Source organism: Sinocyclocheilus anshuiensis, unplaced genomic scaffold (genome assembly GCF_001515605.1).
Source record: "Sinocyclocheilus anshuiensis isolate Anshui unplaced genomic scaffold, SAMN03320099.WGS_v1.1 scaffold528, whole genome shotgun sequence".
NCBI lineage: Eukaryota > Metazoa > Chordata > Actinopteri > Cypriniformes > Cyprinidae > Sinocyclocheilus > Sinocyclocheilus anshuiensis.
In genome coordinates this window covers 760867-777504 of record NW_015558590.1, presented here as the reverse complement: position 1 = coordinate 777504, position 16638 = coordinate 760867, and the positions used below count along the sequence as shown (strand labels likewise).

At 39.1% G+C, this 16638-nt stretch overlaps 3 protein-coding genes and 1 pseudogene across 3 annotated transcripts in view; 3 read left to right on the top strand and 1 right to left on the bottom strand.

Moving 5' to 3' along the window:
* The first annotated feature begins 659 nt into the window (after positions 1-659).
* Positions 660-1156, top strand: LOC107679959 (histone H2A-like). Its single transcript, XM_016475689.1, has 2 exons — positions 660-663; positions 748-1156. Exons 1-2 carry the CDS (start codon positions 660-662, stop codon positions 1137-1139), a joined length of 396 nt encoding a protein of 131 aa, XP_016331175.1. The 3' UTR covers positions 1140-1156.
* A 2812-nt stretch (positions 1157-3968) lies between these two features.
* Positions 3969-4386, top strand: LOC107679965 (histone H2B-like; annotated as a pseudogene).
* Positions 4387-6990: 2604 nt separating this feature from the next.
* On the top strand, positions 6991-7625 carry LOC107679962 (histone H2B-like). Its single transcript, XM_016475693.1, has one exon. It carries the CDS (start codon positions 6996-6998, stop codon positions 7368-7370), a length of 375 nt encoding a protein of 124 aa, XP_016331179.1. The 5' UTR covers positions 6991-6995; the 3' UTR covers positions 7371-7625.
* A 4824-nt stretch (positions 7626-12449) lies between these two features.
* Positions 12450-16638, bottom strand: part of LOC107679981 (protein brambleberry-like) — a 27347-nt gene continuing 23158 nt past the window's right edge. Inside the window, exons 11-13 of the mRNA XM_016475718.1 lie at positions 14560-14684; positions 14341-14441; positions 12450-12946 (exon numbers count right to left, since the gene is read on the bottom strand). Of these exons, the coding sequence (XP_016331204.1) occupies positions 12817-12946; positions 14341-14441; positions 14560-14684 (356 nt within the window). The 3' untranslated portion in view covers positions 12450-12816. The remainder of the gene's footprint in view (positions 12947-14340; positions 14442-14559; positions 14685-16638) is intronic.

The window sequence follows — 16638 nt, the reverse complement described above, 5'->3', positions numbered from 1 at the left end:
AGCGCAGCGGCAAAGAGGCCCGCCGCTAAGAAATCGCCCAAAAAGACCAAGAAACCCGCCGCCAAGAAGGCGACGAAGAGCCCCAAGAAGACAAAGAAGCCAGCAGCGGCCAAGAAAGTAGCCAAGAGCCCCAAAAAGCCCAAGAGCCCCCACAAAGCCAAGACTGCCAAACCCAAGGCAGCAAAGCCTAAAGCTGCAAAGCCCAAAAAGGCAGCCCCCAAGAAGAAATAAATGTTTTACTCCCCAACGGCTCTTTTCAGAGCCACCCACTAACTCTAAAGAAAGACCGCAGTTTGAGTATTGTGGAAATAAATTACTGTAAGACTGCATCTGAGTTTACCTCGACACAATGTGTTATACATGCAGACTGAATCTAGAAAGTTATTCAAAGTTATAAACGTTTATTAATACGTTTAATGGCTTTAATGGATCATCGATTTAAATTTAATACAATATTTATTGCTTTTTTGTATTTACTTTTTTTTTTCATTATTATTTCAAACTCATTCAACCCCCACCACAATTTCTGTAATGTTTTCTGTCATGTGTTTAGTAAAGAGCAGCACGATCAGGATTCGAGCTGTGGGGGCGTGGCTTTGGCGGTGGGTGTTGGAGGGAAGTTCAGTGATTGGTTTACAATCTTACAAGGCTCTAAACCAATGGGCGACTGGCACGCTCGTTTATAAACAGTATAGCTGCGCTCACTGATTTATAATTTCTGCTTCGTAAACGTAGGATTTTTCTAAGCAACAATAAATAGCAGAGGTGAAACCGGCGGTAAGACCAGAGCGAAGGCTAAGACTCGCTCCTCTAGAGCAGGGCTGCAGTTCCCTGTCGGTCGTGTTCACAGGCTTCTCCGCAAAAGTAACTACGGCGAGCGCGTCGGTGCCGGTGCTCCGGTGTATCTGGCCGCTGTGCTCGAGTATCTGATGGCTGAGATCCTGGAGCTAGCTGGAAACGCCGCTCGGGACAACAAGAAGAGCCGTATCATCCCCCATCACCTGCAGCTGGCGGTGCGCAACGACGAGGAGCTGAACAAACTCCTGGGCGGAGTGACTATCGCTCAGGGCGGCGTGCTGCCCAACATCCAGGCCGTGCTGCTGCCCAAGAAGACCGAGAAACCCGCCAAAACCAAGTAAACACAAGAGAACACAAACTCCTGAAGGCTCTTTTCAGAGCCGCTCGCTCCGTCTATAAGAGCAATTTGAATTGTTTGATAAATTCGAACAGCTTAGTTTCTTTTTATTAAATCTATCGTTCTGTATGTAGGTTAGAGTAGGCTACACTTTTTGCGTTGTAGCCACGCTGGACACGAGTGGTGCTAATAGGGCGAATTATAATAAGTGTTACTATGTACACAATTAAGTGAGCGGAACAGCACAAAATTATCTTCAAGTGGAAAAATAAAGAATCTAACATAAAGGTTCACTGAAATAGGAAGATAAGAGAACATCTTATAACATTTATGGTAACATCCTCCACCCCACTGTCACGTGTAGCGTAAATACACAAAGTATATTTTCATTAACTCTGATTCTAACAGAGCAGCCTTCTGGTGATCATATATGTAAAGGGAAACAAAAACAGGACACTGATAGAGAACATTTGAGCGGGAAACGCAGACCGCCGCTGTTTGTCGAAAACAGGAATCGCACTGTCATTGGCCGCCTCACGCTGTGACGTAAACACAACAGCCAATCAAATGCCGCTGGTGACGCACCGCCCAATGCAGAAGAGTTTAAAAAGCCCCTGCATATGAACCCATAGCGACCCCTAGAGGACGCAGTGTCTCGTTCCCTACTCAGGGAACCATGGTTACGCAAGTAACCTGAGACGTTTTCGACAGGCAAATTTTAAAATACAAAAAATTATATATTTTGTAGTTGTTCAAACATTAAGAATGTTGTGTACACATACATTCATATACACATTTTAAATGAAGTGATTTTAGTGCTTTTTCATCTAGATTAATCGGCTGAAGCCTTAAAAAAATTTAATGTGGTGCGACCATGATTTATATTAAAATTAATTATTTTCCTTAACATGCTTAACATTTTTTAGACGTTCTCAGTAAATAAAGTGTTTAGAAACAAAGTATTTGTAAAAGTTTTTTGTAAATAATGATCTCATATTTTGTTCTACAATTTCAGAGTTGCCTTCTTAAATGTAGTTAGCAGACTTTTTTTCTGTCAATTGCAAAAAACTGATCAAATATTTTAAAAAATACCATTCACTTAATCATACTGTAGCACTGATGCATATTTCAGCCACAGAAATTAGATAATTTATTTTTTAATTTAATATAGTTATTGCTATTATTGGTCACACCACATGATGAGTGGTCGCTCCAAATGTCACAAAGACTTTATATCATTAAAAATCTATTTAAAGAAACGTCTGAAAAGTTCAGCACATGGCATTAACTGCAGTCATTTTTTTAGACCCAGTTATTTCTAAACTTTGCCCAATCTTGACTGCTCAATTGACACTATGCCGGGAGTTTGATTAACAGGCGATCTAAACAAACATAATGCCAAATGCCATTTTTTTCCCCGACAAACAACCCAGACAGGAGAGTAGATTAACGTCGGTGGACTTGAACTTGAAAAATAGTGTGTATTGACAGCTTTTCACAGTTGAAACAAGATACCTTCTGATGTTCATTCATGTTTATTTTGTGCTATAACTAGTAAGAGTTGATGGGTTCACATGCCGCTTGAACTGAGGTGCTACAGCGATCTGTCATGACACATTAAAAAGCCACAAAACAGTATTTGTTGTTTGAATTCCTTAAAAAAATTACAATATTTGAACTCTGAGGCTTTGCTCAAAAGTGATGTATTTTTCACTGCACAAGAACATGATGTGTGTCATAAACGTGCCATGGTTTGTCGGATGGTTTGTCAGACGTTGCAACAGTAACTAAGGGCGGGTCTTTGCAAAGGGTCAATTTAGAGTAGCGGGAGGTTGCTGGCTCAGGTTCTGAGATGAAATCATAAACATCTTTCTTACAGTAGAAAATTACATCTGGAGTTTGTGCATGACTGCAAGGTCAGAATGAACATGCTGCCTATGGCGAGCGTTTATTTTACTTTGCTTGGCAGTGGAATCTGGTCAAATAGATGAAAATAGTTATTAATAAATATAGAATAAATTACAAATAGTAATTAGTACCATAGTTACAAAACTAAAAGTACATGCTCTAAATTATTATTTTTGCATTTTTTTTTTATCATATTGTACAAAGATTCAACATAAACCATCTGAACTTGTGTACAGGATTACAAAACACATTGGAAATCATGCCAAATAGTGCAGAAAATTAATAAAAGTTAAAGTTGGCACATATGTTGGAGAGGTACTTATATATGGCATCTTTTTTATGCATTTAAACCAATTTTTAACTGAAAAAATGCAATCGGACACAAAATTTTGGCGTCAGGTCATTGACCCATATAACAATTTTTATGAATGCAGAAATATGTTAATTCAGTACACTACCATAAAACACAATTTTTCACACACTTTTCCAAAAATAAAAAATACAAAAAAAATTTTCAAAGGGTTACTAATGAAATATTTGGATATTTTCATGTCTGGGGGAAAAAAAACTGGGATTAAACGGGTTAATATGAAGTGAAAGCCGTGTTAATTTAATGTGCAAAACGATCAAAATTGTTTAATTTTCTTCTTTCTTAATTTTTTATGTAATGTTTATCACAAAGACATCTTGAGCGGGAAAGTCAAGACAAAGAAGCGTGTGTGGGAGGCGACGGAAGCGTTCAAATTTAGAAGCCTGTGATTGGCTGATGTGTCTGCCTAGCCGGCCGATTTCTAACCAATGAAATACGTTTATTTCAGTCATTGTGAGAAAAGACCCAATCAGGTAATAGCAGCCAGCCCTCTTAAATTAGCATGAGCATTCAATAAATACTCAGTACATGTTTTTGAAATTGTGTTGAGTTGTTCTTCTCATCGTAAGCTAACATGCCTGAACCCGCGAAGTCTGTGCCTAAGAAGGGCTCCAAGAAGGCCGTCACTAAGACCGCCGGTAAAGCAGGGAAGAAGCGCAGGAGGTCCAGGAAGGAGAGCTACGCTATCTACGTGTACAAACTAACAAAGTGCTGAAGCAGGTTCATCCTGACACCGGGATCTCCTCCAAGGCGATGGGCATCATGAACTCTTTCGTCAACGACATCTTCGAGCGCATCGCCGGTGAGTCGTCTCGTCTCGCTCACTACAACAAGCGCTCCACCATCAGCTCGAGAGAGATCCAGACCGCCGTGCGTCTGCTGCTGCCCGGGGAGCTGGCCAAGCACGCCGTGTCTGAGGGCACCAAGGCCGTCACCAAGTACACCAGCTCCAAGTAGAGCTCCGTCCGACACCCAAAGGCTCTTTTAAGAGCCACCCATCTTATCACTGAAAGAGCTTTTGTAACTTTCAACCATTCAAATGGCTGTGTGACTTTATGCAATATTAGTATTTAACTTTTTTTTTTTTAATTTTTTTTTTAATTTGCAATTCACAACAGCTTTTTTGTTGTTCTGGTAGTGTTGGCGTTTGCTCTCGTTCACTCGTTTGTTTTCTAATAGTGGAGTTACGTTACAGCCTGATAACCGTGAGTTAGATCAGTTTGCAAAACTTTAGTGTAAAATGTTTTCTAAGCTTAATGGCAGTAATTTCTACTCAATTCTGTTATTCTGAAAAAAAAACATATTTTGCACAAATACCTTTTTTTTTTGTTTGGTTTTTTTTTTATTTTATTTTTTTAATAATCTATCAATGCATTTAAACTGAAAAGAAAATCATAATTTCATTGAAAAACTTTTTTGACGATTTTCCATTGTGGTACAGCTTTGCCATATAGCAACATTTAAAAAATCATAAGCTGTACATTGTTGCATTTAAATCCTCCAGAAACTGGTCTTATGGAACCAAAAAAAAATTCTCCATAATACAGTACAGTATATTCGGTTTAACCTGGAAGATGATTTTATGAGGATAATTGAACTGTTACGATCAGAAAAAGTGTCAATTCAATTATCAAAGTCAAAGTCTGCTTTGTCAATTCTGCCACATGTACAGCACATACGTACAGAGAATTGAAATTGCGTTACTCTCAGACCCTTGGTGCATAAAGTTAACACTTTAACAGTAGACATAATACAGATAAATACAGTTTAAATATAAAATACAACCTATACAAATAAGGACATTGTAAAAAAACAAAAACAAAAAGTGGCATAAGGCACATGGCAGTTATAGTGCAAACCAGTGATATAAACAACTGTGAAGATATAAAGAGTGTAGTGCAAAAGAGCTTATCAGTCTGTTATAGTGATAAAGAGCTCAGAGAACAGTCTTTAAACTGTCAGAGAGGTAGTTTGCAGTACAATGCTGGATGAGGTAGTGAGCAGTCCAATGCTGCACAAAGTGACTGGTGCAGGTCAGTGTGTGTGTGTGTGTTTTGAAGGGGGGAGTGGAAGGGTCCTGGGGAGGGTCAGAGCTCAGAGGTGCGTGGGGAAAAAGAGAGGAGGAGGGGAGGGTGTGGGGGAGGGCAAGGTCCGGAGGGAGTTCAGCTTCTCCATCAGAGGGTCAGAGTTCAGTGGTGCGTGGGGCAAAAGAGGGGAGGGGGGACAAGGTTGGGAGGGAGTTCAGCTTCCTGACAGCCTGATGGATGAAGCTGTCCTTTAGTCTGCTGGTCCTGGCCTGGAGACTCCGCAGTCTCCTCCCTGATGGCAGACTGAAGAAGTCTCTCATAGAAGCATCTCACAACAAACATTTTTTCTTGCTATGAGAAAGTAAAATTTTTAGCTAAATGATTTGTCGTGTCGTGCCTCGCCGCATCCAGTGTAGACCATAGATATGTATATGTATCTATGGTGTGGACAGCATCACTGATTATAATGAGTGATGCTGTCTACATATCTTCAACCATGTTCCATCCCCGGAGAAGAGAAGAAGACGGAAGTTAGATGTGTTCAACAGAAGACAGAAGAGCATAATAACGCGGCACCTTGACAGTCAGCTTTTAAGAGAGCGTGCTCCTCTCCTATTGGTTAGAGGCGATCACAGTTGAAAACCAATCAGTGCTCGTCCCTCCAAACCCCTCCTCTTTCTGCTTCTCTTTGTTGCAGTCATTCATTGTTCATTTGCAGTAATATGTTTAGTTTTTTTTATAATAACAATAATTTAAACCTAGCTTCTGAAGAAACTGAATGTGTATAAAATGAATGTGTTCAGTCGTATATAGTAAACGCTGTATACACCAATGAAACTGATATATTAGATTTTATTCCGTTTTCTTTTCAATTGAAAATAGTAGATCAAACCAGTCTGTCACATGACATGTAATCAAAATTAGATTTGGAGCTGGTGTAACGTTATGGGTTTCATTCAAAGGCGCACAGAATGAGAACATGCTTATTTTTGTCTTACATGGCGTTTTAATGTGCTTGGCGTTTTCTTTGAATTTAAGTGATTTACCAAATAAAGAGAAAACACAATCAGATGGCAATGGCATGTAATTTAGAGCAGAAGTGAAACTGGCAGGACAGCAGAGGAAAATATTGTCTAATCGTCATTGCTCTCCTTTCTTTGAATTCTTTCAATGGGTCTATAAGGGGTTTAACAATTACACTGCATGATATTTGAAACCCATTTGTTTTCTTGTATAAGTGACAAGAAGAGTAACATAAAAGTATAAGTAACAAGTAACAAAAAGAGCGGGAACTGAAACAAAGGAACCTTATTCATATCATTCCGCTGATGTCGTTCAAACACGGAGCGGTGGGCGGGGCTATCAAGTCTCCGCCTGTGATTGGCGCTCATTCCGCTCGTGATACTTCGAATTGTCCAATCACATACGAGTTTATGGGTTTGGTCTATGGAAGCAAGCAATCAGAAGGCTCCATATCTCCTTGAGAATTAGCATAGCCGAGTCAATAAATGTCTCTGTCCTGCTTTTAAATTATCGTTGATTCGTCAGCATCAACATGCCTGAGCCCGCGAAGTCTGCGCCTAAGAAGGGCTCCAAGAAGGCCGTGACTAAGACCGCCGGTAAAGCAGGGAAGAAGCGCAGGAGATCCAGGAAGGAGAGCTACGCTATCTACGTGTACAAAGTGCTGAAGCAGGTTCATCCTGACACCGGGATCTCCTCCAAGGCGATGGGCATCATGAACTCTTTCGTCAACGACATCTTCGAGCGCATCGCCGGTGAGTCGTCTCGTCTCGCTCACTACAACAAGCGCTCCACCATCAGCTCGAGAGAGATCCAGACCGCCGTGCGTCTGCTGCTGCCCGGAGAGCTGGCCAAGCACGCCGTGTCTGAGGGCACCAAGGCCGTCACCAAGTACACCAGCTCCAAGTAGAGTGTGATCGGATTTATACCCCAACGGCTCTTTTAAAAGCCACCCATCTTATCGCTGAAAGCGCTTTCTTATGCGTTCAAACGTAAACCGTAACTTTAGACGACAATAACCTTCGCATTTGGGCGTTTACGTAATATTATTCGTTCTTTTTTCGTTGAAGACAAGAAAAATACAATACATAACTGCAAAACAAGTTATGACGGTAAGTAAATAGCAGTCTGCGTTCTTCTCAACCCCAAATAAACCAGTTCATTATGCTTATTTACTTCAACTCACCCTGATTTTAATTTTCAGGTTTGCAAATCTCATTTAAATGTGTTTTGTTCATTTTGCAACCGTACGTAACGTTATAAGGATAAAATCACTTACACCAAACGTATGTTGTACTAGTGCTTTGTAGATGGAATATACAGTATCCATTGGGTTTAAGTTAAATATTAAAGGATACTGTATACATTAAGGGAGTAGTTTCTCCGACAATGGAGCTGGATATGTGGAATGAACGCAGGATTTGTTGAGTGTCCGTGATAATGGGTCATTAATACAAGGCCTTGGCACCCTGGGCAAATAGGAACGGTCTCTAGGGCCACAATTCTCACATTTAATCGGAGGAAACAACTATATTGTATAATGAATATACTTCAAAACTTGGGGTGTGCCAAGACATTCCTCTAAATTCATCTGACAAGACTAAGGAATATTGTTCATCTTGTATCCCAAATAAATAAAAGTAACAAGAACAAAACGGCCACTTCCTTTAGTTTTCCATTTTAAACGCATGTCTATTATAAGCTATTAAAGACATCGCTCTGCTCAACAGTGAATGAAGAAACTGGCGAGGGAGGAGGAGTTATTGTTTTTCAACTGTGATCGATTTTAACCAATAGAAGAAGAGCACACTATCTTAAAGGGGTCATATGATGTTGCTAAAAAGAACATTATTTTGTGTATTTGGTGTAATGAAATGTTTATGCGGTTTAAAGTTAAAAAAACACATTATTTTCCACATACTGTACATTATTGTTTCTCCTCTATGCCCCGCCTTTCTGAAACACGTCGATTTTTACAAAGCTCATCGGTCTGAAAAGCGAGGTGTGCTGTGATTGGCCAGTTATCCAGTGCGTTGTGATTGGCCGAATACCTCAATCGTGTGACGGAAATGTTACGCCCCTACCATATTGTTGATGCCGTCTACCATGAGTGGAGGCCGGCGGGCTTGCAGCAACCACATGTGACAACCCCGGGCTGGACTCCGCTTCGTCCACGGTGAAAGCCGATCCGGTGATCCACAGCGCAAAGTTGATGTATTCCCTCAGCGACCAGCACGGATCAGCTCCAGGCATGACGAAGCGGATATCGTCCTCTTTTGGAAGGCCAAACAAAGTAGTTTCACTTTCACAACGAAACACAGCATCTTCACGACATGGCAGAAATAAAAGTTACGCCTTCTTTCTTTGCGTGAACATTTGGGTGGCGTTATGCAAATCTTCCCACATCGTGACGTAGATATGTGGGGGCGTGTTAGAACGAGCCGTTTTAGGTAGGTGTGGCTGACTCTTAACTTTTATAAAGAATATCTCTTTGGATTTGAGACTTTAGTCTTTGCAACTTTACAGATCTTCTTTATGCACCAAGAGCTTGTAACACTCCAAAGAGAAAGGAAAACTTGAAATTGCATCATATGACCCCTTTAAAAGCTGATTGTCAAGCTCCAGCACTATCATTTTTGCATCATCCCGTAGAAACAAATATTTTGTGAACTTTAACATGAGTGGAAGAGGCAAAACCTCTTAAGCTACAAGAATACTTTTTTGTGCAAAGAAAATGTCCACAAGTGACACAGTAGAGACGAAAGTGTGGAATAAAGTTATTTTTGTTTTCTTTGCACAAAAAAAGTATTCTCGTAGCTTCGTAACTTTACAGAACCACTGATGTCACACGGACTACTTTGTCGATCATCTTGGTACTTTTCTGGACCTTGAACGTGGTAGTTACCTTGCTGTCTATGGAGGGTCAGAGAGCCCTCAGATTTCATCAAAAATATCTTAATTTGTGTTCCGAAGATGAACGATGGTCTTACGGGTTTGGAACAACACGAGGGTGAGTAATTAATGACAGCATTTTCATTTTTGGGTGAACTAACCCTTTAACATGGATACACAACACACTTTTCAAACCATTTCATAATCACAGATGGTAATGCAACTGGTCTAAAATCATTATACTCTGTACCTGTTCCTAAGATAGCTAGGCCTTTAATCAATGTTATTTTCCACAAACTGGGAACAATACCTGAATCCAAAGATTGTTGAAATATAGGAAGCCAAGCTGGAGTCAGTTCATCTGCGCAACACTTAACAATATGGGGAGAAATTCCATCCGGGTCTTTCCGATTTCTTTGAACAAATATGTTTAAAATAGAAGTTAATCTGACTCTGATCAATCAATAACTTACCTTTAATAATATCTGAAAAAGACTCCATTACACCAATACTATTCTCAGAAATATGGCCACACTTCGCAAATCTTAGATACAAGTCATTTAAATCATTCACTTTCTGTAAATCATCAAAAAAAATAAACTATTTCTGAAAGACTGCATATTAGTTATAGATTTCATAGTCCCATAGCTGTTTAGGGTTAGACATATACAGCTTGTTCTCCAGGAGTTCTTTATGTTTATTCCTGTCATTCAACTCCTTCTGAACAACTCTTACTCCATGACTATCATGATGACTGCGAAAAGCCAGTTTCTTCCTGTTAATGGAGTCTTTGATCTCCTTTGTTATGTAGGGTTTATTGTTGGCATAAATGAGCACTTCCTTCTTGGGTATCACATTATCGGGCCAAAATTTAATATAATCTGTTATTACCACGGTAGTTTCATCAATATCATCGCTATGGAAAACTTCCCAATCAGTACAAAGAAAACAGCCTTTCAAGGCTTCAACACTGTCCTTTGACCACACATTAACATTTTTCACAACGGGTTTGTCTCTTCAACTGTCTATATGTCAGAATTAAAACCACAGTGTTGTAACCTACAGTCATGGCCAAAAGTTTTGGCAGTGACATAGATTTTGTGTTTTGCAAAGTTTGCTGCTTAAACTGTTGTGGTGTTTATTCACATTGTTTCTAGATTATTGTGTATGCGACCAGGTGCATTTTAAATAATTGCTAAAAGCTTCATTGGCCAAAAAATGTCACTTTTGGGATCCTGACACAAAATGACCAGCTAACATTAATTTACTAATACCAGCAGCACATGTGAAAGTGTGAATGAGTACTAGTCAGGTAAAATCACTATCATACTAATTAGATTGTAAGAGCAGACTGATTGCTGTAAAAGGAGGGAAGAAGCGCTTTCAATCATTGTGTTTTTGTTAGCAATGGTTACCTCCAAAGAAACACGTGCAGCCATCATCGCTTTGCATCAAAATGGCCTCGAAGAATATTGCACCTGAAAGAACCATTTACCGGATCATTAAGAACTTCAAGGAGAGAGGTTTGACTTTAGTGAAGAAGTCTTCAGGACGTCCCAGAGTGTCCAGCAAGCGCCAGGACCGTCTCCTCCTGAGGAGTCAGCTACAGAACAGGATCGTCTCCTCCTGAGGAGTCAGCTACAGAACAGGACCGTCTCCTCCCGAGGTTTCTCTGATGAAGCTCCCTTCTGACTGTTTGGGACATCTGGAAAATCGATTGTTCAGAGAAGAAAAGGTGAACGCTATGAGTCCTGTGTTGCGCCAACAGTGAAGCATCCTGAGACCATCCCTGTGTGGGGTTGCTTTTCAACCAAGGGAGAGGCTCTCTAATAATTCTGCCCAAAAACACTGCCATGAATAAAGAATGGTATCAAAACGTCCTGCAAGAGCGACTTCTAACGATCCATGAGCAATTTGGTGATGATCCATGAATTTTCCAGCATGATGGAGCACCATGTCACAAAGCACTGAAATTTTGGATCCGTGGCCAGGCAACTCCCCGGATCTCAATCCCATAGAGAACCTGTGGTCAGTCCTCAAAAGGCAAGTGGACAAGCAGAAGCTCACAAATTATGATCAACTCCGAGAACTAATAAGGCAAGAATGGATCGCCATCAGTCAGGATTTGGGCAGTCAGACAAATACCAAAGCAGCAAAATTTGTAAAACACAAAATTTATGTTACTGCCAAAACTTTTGGCCATGACTGTACAATCCCCCGCCGGACCTGAGACTCGAACCCCCAACCTTTAGGGTTACAAGTCCGATTCTCTAACCATTAGGTCACAACTGCCCCCTATATAAATGTACTTGCGTATGCCCATGAAAGTCACTGAATTAATTTGTTGCACAAATGGACCGCTTTAGTTTTTACTGTCCAAGTTTATTTTTGTGTCGCCATTATTTATTCAATTTCCTCAATATGCCAAAGCCGAATGCTCCTGATACACTTGCTTAAGGCTCTAAGCGCCCATGCCATCTTAAAGAGGAGAGGGGAGAAAAATAAATAAATAAAAACAGTATTAAACAATAGCTTGCAGATCCCAATCCATTTGTTGCATTCCATGCTTTGCCTGGGAAATAAAGCCACAAACTCAGTGTTACTTCTGTTTAGGCTACAATACGAAACATTATGTAAAACTCATGTAAGGTGTGAAAACTAGCAGTGCATTGCAAAAGCTTTGTTATTATTATTAAATTCAAAACCATATTTGTGACAATTCCGCAAAATAATCATACAACAACAACATTGCGTAAGGATTCAAACCCTTTTTTATGGCACTTCCAATTTTTTTCTGGATCATTTTTAAGAGGTTTCTACACTTAACCTGTGACTAACTGAACTGATTTGACATGATTTAGGAAGGTACAAAGTTGTCTATACAGGGTTTAACAGATGAAAACGCATATACAGAAACCAAAGTCATTAGGTAAAAAATAACTACCTGCAGAACTCCGACACGATTTCTGCTGCATTGAAGGTTCCCAAGAGCATAGTGGCCTCCATAATTCATAAATGGAAGAGGTTTAAAACAACCAGGACACTTTCACGTTAATACCAGGTGTAATAGATCGAATAGAAACGCTAACAGCTCTCTCCATCTCAATCATTAACTTGACAGACAAATGCACTCTAAAGACACACGCTTCATTTACTAGATCATTTTCTTCCAAAAATACTTTAATAAATGTTTGTAAGAATGCATTTGCAGACAGCATGGATAAATCCATAAGTACTTGCAAATTTAAAAGCGTGCATCTTAAACCTCACTTTTCATAATTTATTATAAATAATGCAGAATACATCCATAAGTGGCACAACAAACATGAAATAAAACCCACTATGACCAAAAAGACAAGCTACCGTGAGTAAATAGTTAAAAAGAGAAAAGTGCTCTAGCATTCAATGTATATTCTGCAAACAGAAATGAAGTCTAATAAAAGACAAGTGATGCTGAATCCATTTCAGAGTCGACTGTAGGAAGTGTGCCCACCCTCATGTAGTCTACAGTAGTCCTGACCCACCAGAGCCCTCTTTCGGCATGGCTGACCCAGCCGAGTGATACCGCTGCACAGCGGGCAACCTGAAAAAGAACTTCACACAAAATAAAGTTGAAAAGTGAAAAGTTGAGCGAGAGAACAGTAAAAATAGTGTATTTTCAGGGATGTAACGATATCAAAATCTCACGGTACAATAATACCTCAATATAAAGTGCACGGTACAGTATTTATAGTGATATTTAAAACAAATAGACAAATGAAGACTTGGGAAAAAGTGCCATAAGTGTTTATTAAATGCTTGAACATTACAATGATGTACAAATTAACCATGTCATATCCTGTCCTCTTTTCTTTATCCTCTATAAAAGGAAGTTTTAGGTCATTTGACCCATCTTTTACTATTGATTAAAGTAATTGCACCAGCGCACCTTGACAAAGGTAACATCTATTATTTTTTTCTCTGACATTCTCTATGCTACCTTCCTCGTAGATTAGGTATTGATTTTAAAGTGCAAAAAAAAAAAAAGTCACATGTATTTCACCGCAGTCTGGCAGTGTCTGCATATAGTTTTTTGTCTGTCCATCACCTTTTCTCCTTTCTCCTGTATGAATCATGATATGTTCTATGGTAATTATACAATAATATGTGACCCTGGAGCACAAAACCAGTCATAAGGGTCAATTTTTTTTTTTTTAATTAAGATTTATACATCTGAAAGCTGAATAAATAAGCTTTTCATTGATGTATGGTTTGTTATGATAGGGCAATATTTGGACGGTACACAACTATTTGAAAATCTGGAATCTGAGGGTGCAAAAAAATAAATATCAAAATACTGAGAAAATAACCTTTAAAGTTGTCCAAATAAAGTCCTTTGCAACGCATATTACTAATCAAAAATTAAGTTGAGATATATTTATGGTAGGAAACTTACAAAATATCAACAGTTTTATTGTACAAAAAAAAAAAAATAAATTTAGTGTCAATACAGACACTGCACATCTATATAGTCTTTGGCTGCATCCATTGCATCAGACATGTTTAAGAAAAGTTTCCCACTCATAATAACGACTTTGTGGTGGCTTTCATGTGTGTTCAAATCTAAATAGGATCTATCCAACATGACTAGAAAGCACCAGTAGAGGCAGCAGGGAGCAAAGGACGATAGGAATGCATGGGTCGATGGGAATTGTAGTTCCCACTTCCCTCCGCTCTGCTCCACTGGGCTGAAAAAAACTACACTTTTTGCATGAAGACCTATCGTTTCATACAGTCATGTGACCACGATGATATTGAGAATTTTGCTATGGCGATACCACGAAATTAATAATATCGTTACATCCATTTTTGTCTATCCATATCAAGACCCAAGAACAAAGTCAAATAGATTCCTATAAACCATTTACATCTGCCCTCTCTTTATTCATCTGCATAAAGGATCAACTTTGAATTGATGTTGACGTTAATAAGAGTTGAATAAAGGATACCGGTTGCTGGCGAGTGAATGGTTGGGGCTTGCGCTTCGGGAGTGGTTCACGGTCTCCAACACACCTCCTAGGTTCCTCCGAGGAACATTCTCCAGCACTGCCTGCCAATCAGATAATGACTTCAAGAACATGTTCAAAGAAATGTGCATTTGGCAATCTAATTAAATACTATTAATGATACATACAACAAAATCACTGTTAGTAGTAACAACTACTCACTGCTCCAATGCTGTGGCGAATCTTGAGTCTGGGGGTTGAGTGGTTGGGTTTGCCTGAAATTAGATGACTGAACTTTGGTGGACCATGAGACCGAGATGGGGACATGGACAGTATGTACGGATCACCTACATCAAGTGGGAGTGGTGAAAAGAGAGAGGAGGGAAAAAATATTATATATAAAATCTAGATCTTTTACATGTTCTGAAGCGCATGAGAGTTATGGTTGTCTGTGTGAAAGTGAAAACCCACTACCATGATGCTAGTGGTTGTGTGGTTGGCAGCTGGTTACAAATGTGCTCTGAGAGGTTTTTAGTGTGTTGCTATATGGATTCTAGGGTGTTTTCTAGTTGGTTGATCACTACCCTAAGTCAACAGAGCCCCCTCCCAAGTCTATATGGCCTTCCAAGCACTGCAAAATTTTGACAACCAGGATTGTGATTTTTAGAGGTGCAAATCTAAATCTAATGTGCGGTATAAATCACGCTTCAACTAACATTCTCTGGTTCAAAACCCATCTGCACAAGCAACTTTACATGGATTAATGTTGGCATTTTGTTGCATTGTTCATTGAGGCTCTTAGCCATTTATATTTATACATACATACATACAACAGTTGTCACTCCTGTCTTCAAAAGCCACATGATACAATGCAGAACAGACCAAGTCACAATTTAATGCTTCGAGTTTTGTGATTGTTAAAATATGTAACAGGGTTCCCGCAGAATGTAGGATTATTTTTTTTTTTTTTTTTTTTTTTATAACAGTTGTCACTCCTGTCTTCAAAAGCCACATGATACAATGCAAAACAGACCAAGTCACAATTTAATGCTTCGAGTTTTGTGATTGTTAAAATATGTAACAGGGTCCTTAAAATTCAGTTTGATCAAAATTAAGACCATAAAGAGTCTTAAAAGGATAGTTTACCCCAAAAAAATTATATCCTAATTTATTCACACCATGCTGTTCTAAACCTTGGTGATATTTTGAAGAATGAAGAAACAAACAATGTTCCACAGAGGAAGATGGTAACCAAAGACTGGTTTCCCCACTGTCTTCCATTCTAGTTTTTGTCCATAAAATGGAAGTTGATAAGAGCCAAAACTCTTTGGTCATCAGCATTCTTTAAAATACCCTCATGTTCCACAAAAGAAAGTCAGTCATACAGGTCTGGAACGAAATGAGAGGGAGTGCATGGCAGAATTATCATTTTGGTTGGATTTAGCCTAATCATCTTAGGAAGTCTTAAATTCGGAAACGTTTCGGCGCAGTTCCAAAAATACCGTTCATTTATGCCAAGCAACTGTCATAATTCTTCAACAGTAGATCATAAGCAATGTTTACTTCATGGTTCTAATAGTGTAATTATACAACCATCTACAACACATGTAAACCATAAACCAATTCAAATGCATAGGCTGGGGCACACATTCAACTGCAAAAGTGTATTCATTATATGCATGTTTAATAATAAAAAATATATATTTCTAGATTGAATGGGTATTAATTTCATGGGCCAGATTTACTAACAGCTCGGTAGTGCAAACCCTCCACTGGTAGGTAGGTAAATAAAAACTGCCGTCAGGATTCACACAGTGAAAAATTTGCGCTGAAAAGGCATGAAGAGTTATTTTTGCAGCTGATCTTATTGCATATGCATTTGTATGAGTTTCCCTTTCAAATGCAAAATTTATGTGAGAGGGGTTTTCAAAGGGATCACACAACGTGTTGCGTGAAGGTTTGCGCTAGTCAATTTACTGGTATTAGTGCCATAATTTACCACACCCCCCCAAAAAAATAATGTCTTAACCCAGTGGTTTTCAACCTGTGGGCCGCAACGGTATTGCAGGGGGGCCGCCAATTACTATTAAAAGAAATAATAATATTGTTAATATATGTAAAAATGTCTAAGTCATAACATAATATCTTAATTTCATATATATAATTAAATAAAAAATAAATATTAAACTGTTACTTTGCTTCCACTATTCGAGCTCGCTGATTGGTTTAAGAATAAACCGCCAATTCTAAAATATTTTTGCTGCATATGCTACAGAACAACAGATTCAAACATGGATAAAT